This window comes from Charadrius vociferus, unplaced genomic scaffold, assembly GCF_000708025.1.
Source record: "Charadrius vociferus isolate BGI_N301 unplaced genomic scaffold, ASM70802v2 scaffold583, whole genome shotgun sequence".
NCBI lineage: Eukaryota > Metazoa > Chordata > Aves > Charadriiformes > Charadriidae > Charadrius > Charadrius vociferus.
The window spans coordinates 605,031-613,017 of record NW_009647690.1 but is presented as its reverse complement, the minus strand read 5'-3'; the positions used below and the strand labels follow the sequence as shown (position 1 = coordinate 613,017).

Genomic DNA, 7,987 nt, shown 5'->3' with positions numbered 1-7,987 from the left:
AGAGCTCAGTGACTCAAGGCAGCAGAAGCTGGCCATAGGGTGCCTGGAGGTGAAAGAAGAAGGGAACAGGTCCCTTCAGGATGTAGCTGCGCCATTTCAAAATACGTAATAAACAGAGTAACATTGCATAAAACTACAGAGTGGAATGCTGATAAAATATTCTTAAACAAGGTGTCGCAGGAAAAGACTTGAGGTTTTCACTGGACTGTGAAGCAATATTTAGCTTTGTAGAGAATGTGCCTTTCATAAGAGCATGCTGCACATTGGACAATAGAAAGCTGGTGGTCTGTAGAGTTCAAGGAGCTCCATCATGGGGGGTAAACTGAGAGGATAAAGAGGAACATTAAGCAACATGGGCTTTTTTGCCATCCTTCCTCTGGTAAGCAAAAGGAAAAGGACACCAAATAGCTTAAAGATACAAATGATAAGCTCAAAGGGGTTAAGAGATTTGTCTTAAGAAGAACAAAGAGGCATCATTGCTAAGATCAGCAACCAACTCTTCCTTCATTGTAATACGCTTTAATGCGTTCATAGACCTTTTTGTTCACCTTAAATTTTAAACAGCTCTAAAATGAGTGTCTACATCCTAAATTTACAGATGGGTGAACTGAAGCACAGCATCCGTCTGAGTTATGGGGTTATACAGCAGTCCAGTGAGAAGAGTTCTGGTGGAAATGCATAGCAGGCTGCTTTTTGAGGACTCTCACCAATGGTGGTTATTCCCACAGACAAGGGAGAAGTTTCTGAGGAGGCGTTATTTCCTCTTTAACCCCTCTCCAAAATACGTGAGATTAGAACTGCAGAAGATCTATTTCAGTTTTATGCAGTCTACCTCCTCTGTAACTGGCATTGCATTTGTTCTCAGGTCTAAATCGGTGCTTGATTTGCTTCCGTTATATGTTGATCTCCATCTGAGCAACATGATCTTCTTGAAATACTTCATGGTGTTATTTTTTACAGTTACAAAACACATGGTGTTTATCATGCTGTTACTCATAGCAATGCATTCAACTATGTAAAAAGCGGTAAGATAGTGCTTCTCTTTCACAAAGATGGTGGGGAAAAAGTCACGGACAATTGTAAAGCCATAGAAAGGTGCCCAGCAGAGAACATAGGCAGTCAGGATGCACATCAGTACCATAACAGTTTTTCTTCGGCATCGAAGCCTCTTTCTGATCTGTTCCGTCTGAAATCCTGGTACGGTTTTAAACCAAAGCTCTCGAGAGATCCTGGCATAACACAAGGTCATCGTAATCACAGGTGCAACAAATTCAATGCCAAAGATGAAGAGGAAGTATGATTTGTAGTACATCTGCTGATCAACTGGCCAAATTTGACCACAGAAAATTTTCTCCTGGTTTTTCACTATAAATAACACTGTTTCAGTAGCAAAGTATGCAGATGGGATAGCTACAAGTATGGAGACGATCCAGACCAAGGCAATTAGGAAGGTTGCTGTTTGATAATTCATGCGTGGTTTCAGTGGGTGAACAATGGCCAGATACCTGGAACAGACAAATACATTCAAAATGAAGTTTGAAAACACTATTAATCAGAACACGCGTCAAAAGACAAGTGGACAGAATTAGGCAGAAGGAAATTGCTGTCATTCTTAAAGAGGGAGCCTGACAAGTTTGTTGATGAAGACAGTTAAAAAAATTTTCCAAAGTAGCAGCCTAGAGCCGAGTTCCTAAATCTAGGCAGGAACTGTTGAGCGAGTGGCTGAAGAGTCTGTTAAGACAGTGGGTACTTGGCAGTCTGAAAATCTGAGCCTATGTTAGGCTGTCTAGGGGTGGTTTTAAGACCTCAGTCTTAAAACTCCCACCTGTTAACAAGATCAAACTGAAAAAGAATTTTGTATCACAAACTTTTTAACACAGATCACATGTCTGGGAGTTACGGAAAGACTGGAAGAGGAGAAAGAGGGAATATTCCTATTAGTGAGAAGTATATTTGCAGGATCTAGCACAATGCACAGGTGATGGCACATCCAGGACGTGCCATAATAGAGCGTCTGGAAATTCTTTGGTGGACAGCACGTGTTCAAGTGAGAGTTTGAAAGACGCAGTAATAAACACCTAGTCAGGTGCAGGTAAAAAGACAAATGTAGAAACAAGAAAAGTGTTTTCTCTAGGCAGAGAACTATTTAAATATGCATTTCTTACCAAGAGGTGAAATATACATAACAGTACTTTTGCTATTTTTTTGGATATTCCATGGGGTGCAAAGAGCTGAAGCTGATGCTAATGAATGGTTACAGATGAGCATGTTTTCAAGGCACCAACAAAGGACTGTGTATCCATTTTCTGCCCATGCAATTATTTATTTTTTTTTTTGCCTGCTGGTGGTGACTATTGCTAATTAATCTCAGATATGCTGTGTTAAGTAATATGCCAAGCCATAAAACTTGAGTTAGGTATTTACACTTCTTATGACTGTAAAGCTGCAAGGTATGCTGCAGTGTTTCACAAAGAAGCATGGAGAAATGGAAGTACATCACTTGCAAGATACATCAGTTGCCCTCGATTCAGTTAAAAAGGGGCTAGGACCAGATGGCATTCACTCTGGGGTTTTGTGTTTGTTTGGAGTTTGGGGGCTTGGTTTTTTAAGAAGCTATAGATGTTAGCAGAGTTTCCATTAGAGTACACTGTTCCACAAAGATTAGGATATTTCTGCTAAAAGGAGATTTTCATCAGAGACACTCCAGATCTCCCAGTACAGTTGTATTTAACACAAAGGATTGTTTCAAAAAGTGGAACTTCTCATTTGTTCACAGGCTTTTCTATCTGTGTATGTTCTATTCATAGATAGCATCCACAGGATATATTCATTCTAACATAAAATGGAAAGTCAGTGGCGCTTTTCATCAGCCAGATCTTGGAAGCAGATGAATTGTTCGTCACTCTTAATAGTGCAGGCTAGGTGTCAAGGGACAGCAGAATTACCCAGCCTCATTGTGGAGCTGATAAATGAATATTTTTAGATTGGGTCCTGTGGACGCAAGGTTGTGGGATAATGTGTATGTGTTCATAAGTGTGCATATCCACTCAGCAGAACATTTGGCTGGATGGGGTAAATCTCTGTTTACCCCAGGAGGGAGCTTTTGTGGTGGATTTCCTGATCGTCATTGCTTACCACTCTTGGCCTGTTACTGTGGGGTGGTCTTGGAGCACATGAACTGAGTTCAGATGAAACTACCCTGGAGGATGTGCCCAAAAGTGTACATAAAACGCACCAAGTGCCCATGGCCGTTCAGTACAGGGGACCCAGCTAAAGCTAAATCCCACAAAATATTTACAGCATGGACACGACCTTTAGCACAAACGCTTGCTCTTCAGATTCTCTCCTTTCACATTGCATTATTTTCTAGTGTAGATGCGGCCTTAAATATGTGAAATTCCTACATTTCATGCGAATAGACATCAAGGAAGATGAAAGAGAGCCCTACACGAGGGAAATCCTGTGGGACAGGCTTACCCTCTCTACACAGGTGAGCCCTTTTAAATGGTCTAAGCATGGCAAGACTTTTGTTAGGAGCCTGTTCTTTTTAGAGGCCGAAATCAATGACCCACATGACATAACCAACATGGAATGGTTGATTGTTAAATGAACGAGGTTTCTCTCTGTTTACCAAGTCAAAAGCTCACAAAAAAAAAAAAAAAAGGCGGTGAAACCAAAACAGTGTGTTCTTACAACAAACTTTAGTGATTAATCATTTCCAGGATTGTTTTTAAAGATGCTTGGGGAGATATGTTAGAACTCTTCTGATTTCTTAACAGGCATAAGGGCTCAATGACCCATGTTACTTCACCAACCTGGGATGCACTAGCAGAGCTTTCCAAGAAATTTTTTTAGATGTTGAAAAAAGATAAGTAGTAGAAAACAGCAATGCATACATGATAGTGTTTAGAAGCTTAACCCTGAGTCCTCAGCTGCTGTTCAAAGGTTATTTTGTTAGACACTTGTTAAGTATTTGTTTCAGAGGAGCTGATTGTCCTTTCCCCCACACCAGGCAAAACATCTCTGAACTTCCCCAGAGTCTTTCCGTAGACTTCTGTTGACGTCAATAACAGCTGAATCAGCTGCTCACAAGCTGTATCTATACAACCATCAGCAGGGTTAACTGCTCCTGAGCTGTCTTCTGGATCAGGTACCAAAAACTATGCAACATTTAACTAGAACATAAAATGGCACAAGAGAGAGATTGGAAAAAAAAAAGGGAAGGGGGGTTGGGAATCATACAGTGTGCGTATGCAGAGGATATACAGAGGTATACATTGTATTTGTTCACAAAAGATGACTTGTTGTGATGGCCTTTCTGTAAAGAGTTTACTCTGCGGGTCTCTGGCTTTCTGTGAGTCAGTCATGTCAGACTTATGTCAGCATGAAGCTGATCCTCAGTGCGTGGGTCCTTCAGAGTCTGCGGTGCAGGAGGCTAAGAGAACAGGAGTCATAAGAAAGAATACAATTAAATTATATTGTCAAAATTCCTGGAGTGAGAGGCAGGCATAGAAATAGCTCAGGATTGCAGCACAAAGCAAGTAGTATAGCAGGTGGATATCATGTTCTACTGACCCCATTGTGAATGCTGTAGGAAACTCTCTGCTGAACTGGGTTGGTATAGCATTTTATCATTTTCTGGACAGTGCCATAAATACAAGTGCCATAAACTCACCTGTCAAATTCTGTATCACCAGTCAACTATTTCTCTCACTGAAGAGTATTTACTTCACTGCTTATAGAAAAGGTTAGACTCAGAAAAGCTGTGTTCGCTAGTAGTGAAAGTTCCTTAGAGATGTATGGTTTGGATCATTTGGGTTATTACAGTGCTGATGAATGCCCTCGTCTCTGGGTGCTTCTGATTTGTCTTTCTCTTTCTCATCTCTCCCTTATTTCATAAATCCTCTCCTGCACTTGAATCAAGCATATTTTTATGAAAAAATAAATTGTTTTAATAAATCAAAATTCTTTTCGCCTGAAAAGTTCAATCAAGAAATTTCCACTGAGTTTTCTCTGGGGTAATGTCATGACCTCGTGATTAGATTTTTATGAAACAATATACCCAGATCTGCGTAGTACCTACCTTGACATCAGACCCTACAGAACAGCAGAGCATGATAAGAACCTAGGAATCTGGACAGCCAAGCCCAGAAGCTCTGGCCACCTCCTTGTGCAGTGATAGCACCCTACTTACCTGTCAACAGCTATAGCCAGGAGAGCATTGGTAGAAACATAGAGGGAGACAGTCCTTAGGTAGTTGACTGAGGCACAGAGGACGTGGCCATGCTCCCAGGACAGCTGCCGCACCACATAGTAGTCCATCTCGAAGGGGCAGCACACAATGGCCACAATGAAGTCTGAGATGGCCAGGTTGGCGATCAGCAGGTTGGTGAGGTTTCGCAGCTTCTTGTAGCGGGCGAGAGCAGCAATGAAGATGAAGTTGCCAATGCCGCAGACCAGCATGATGCCAACCAGAGCCACCCCGATCACAATCTTGGCTGCAAAGAAGGTGCGGGTTTTGGTCATGTCCTCTTCACTGTCCAGTGGCAGGTCGTAATCGCTGTAACTGAAATTGAAAGGGAAGGAGAAGTTTCGCAAGGAGGTTAAATCCCCATCGTGGAGATTGTAGATTGCAGCAAAGTTGAGGTTGACGGTAGCATTTGGGTTATGTTCAGCTTGCTCCATGGCCATGTCTGTCTTCTTTTGACACGCGTGGCTTGGCTGGCCCTTGGTTTCACGTTAGAATTACCCAGGGTGGCAGGGCACGACGGTGGCAGGTGACAGACCTCATCCAAAGTTTCCTTCTGAGAAGTGAGTCACCTTGTCTTTGTCCCCATGAGATTATAGACCAGCAGCCTCATTTATCTCCTCCTGTGGCAACAAAAAGAGGAAAACATTTCCTGAGAGGAAATTACAGCAAATTACTGTGCTTGAGGGAAAGCAATAGCCACCTTATTGCCCCACAGCTCTATTGCTGGCTGTGCACAGTGGGAAGAAATACCCTGTGAAAGGATGCGTCTGTTATCATAAAATCCCTTGGGTTGCACAATACTCTGGTTGTTACACCCACAGGTTTTAGCTACTGATGATGAAATTTTGTTTTCAGCACACAGTGAAATGACAATATAGGAGTGTAAAATCCAGCTTAAACCTCTGGCAGCCTTCAAGCTCACGGTGCTGTCGTCTCTGTGCAAGGTAAAAAAACCTAAAATGTGATGACACTTTAGTTTGCTGAAAAGTGTCTGATGTGCCTTTTGGACAAAGTTTTTACTTTATGCTAGATGTCTCAGTCAGAGTGATGCGGTAGGTGAGAATGAAAGGAGAACTGATGGTCCTGGCTTCTAAATACATTTCTTAATTAATTAAGAGTTGCCAAGACCGAAAAAAAATAGTGAAGCCAGCACTTTCCTTTTTGGCAGCCATTAATTGAGTGGGGGGACCAAATTTTCAGCCAGCGTAATTCATTATTGCTTCTCTCAAACCAGTGGAGCTCTGCCAATTTGCGTAGACAAGATTTTGTCCCGTGGACCAGCTTGCAGGGCTTTGCTGTGAAGGCAAATGTGCCATTCACAGGGAGAGTGCATCCACAAACAGGCTCTTGAGGTGAACGGGAAAAATATTCCTTAAGCAAGACCAAGTGCCTTGAATTTTTAAAGGCGGGGAGGAGCAGGCTCCCCTCTTTGTCCTGCCAGGTGTGTCAAGTGTTAAAAAATGATTTATTTTCCACACTGAGGAAAAAAAATCTGATCTACTGCCTAATTTTGCCTCTACTCTGTATCAAAATGCCGAGAGGGCTGTCTTCTTGCATCTTCCCATGCCACATCTGCCACAGACTCCCAGCTGTCAGGACAGTTCCACCCCATCCCAGAAGAGAATCAGGGGACATTACCGCTTTTTCTGCTTTGAGACAGTAGTTCTTCAGGGTGTCAGATGCTATTGAACAATGGCCATCATGGCTACAAAGGACAGTCTGCATAGTGGAGCTGTTGCCCCCTCTTTTCCCTGGAACCACCCTCAGCCCCTGATGTACCAATACTTAAGAAATTTCTGAGAGAAACTCTTTTGTACAACTTCTGTCTTCACGTTGCTTTTCAAACTGAGAGTTGCAGAACAACAGAATCACAGAAAGCTAAACCTTGAAACTAAATAACAGCTCAAACAATTGACTGCTTTACAAGACTGCTTTCCCACAGCTGCCTGGAAATGTGAACATTTATTTAAGAGAAGTACTAAATAAATACTTGGATGCAAAATCTGTATGTTGGTCAAAGCAAGGTGCAGTATCTGTTTCAGACAGACAGGTTTCCCTGCGAAATACCGAGAGAGAGCTTCAAAACAAATAAAGACAACCCAACCATCCACAAACTGACATAACACTATCAGCTAACTGTACCTGCAGTTGCTCTTGTCGTCTTGGAGGTCTTGGGCACCCTGGGAATAGCCTCCAGGTTTCTCCCCTGCAAATGTGCTGCTGTCACTGGAGCAGAGAAAGGATCACTGAAAGCAGCCAGAGGACTTCACTGAATGATCATTTCTCTCCCAAGCAGGTTTGCCCTGCAGCTCAGGGGAGGATGGCTCCGCTGTCTCTATGCGTGCATCTAAAGCCTTTTCTCAGTGGGAGGCACCTTGAAGCTGTCCATGCATTTCTGATTTTAAAGAGGCAGTGCGATATGGAGACAATAGAGCACAGCCCTTTCTTTTTCCCCCCCCCTCCTGCTTTAAACCCCATGAATGCATTGAGTCGGCAGAGCGGCTTTGTTACCAAGTCTGAGCATGGAAGGTGTAAAATCCTGGTCTGCACTTGCTCTTTGAGTTTTGTCTCTGCTGGGCAGCAGCTACCTACACCTGGTGCGACACAGAAGCGGAACACAAACCTCCCAGTAGAGAGGAGGGGGAGGAAGGAGAGTGAACTACTTTCCCAGGGACCTTTCTCAGTGGATCTCTCCCTGACTATTGTCTTTAGGACTGCCGCTGTGGCAGCTCTTGC

The 7,987-nt window shown here is 42.9% G+C and overlaps 1 protein-coding gene across 1 annotated transcript; it reads right to left on the bottom strand.

Moving 5' to 3' along the window:
• Positions 1-632: 632 nt before the first annotated feature.
• LOC104283267 (prokineticin receptor 2) lies at positions 633-7,541 on the bottom strand. The gene is made up of 3 exons (XM_009881423.1): positions 7,394-7,541; positions 5,195-5,871; positions 633-1,505 (listed from the first exon to the last, which is right to left on the bottom strand). The coding sequence occupies exons 2-3, from the start codon at positions 5,689-5,691 to the stop codon at positions 809-811; spliced, it is 1,194 nt and encodes a 397-aa protein (XP_009879725.1). The 5' UTR covers positions 5,692-5,871; positions 7,394-7,541; the 3' UTR covers positions 633-808.
• Positions 7,542-7,987: the final 446 nt, after the last annotated feature.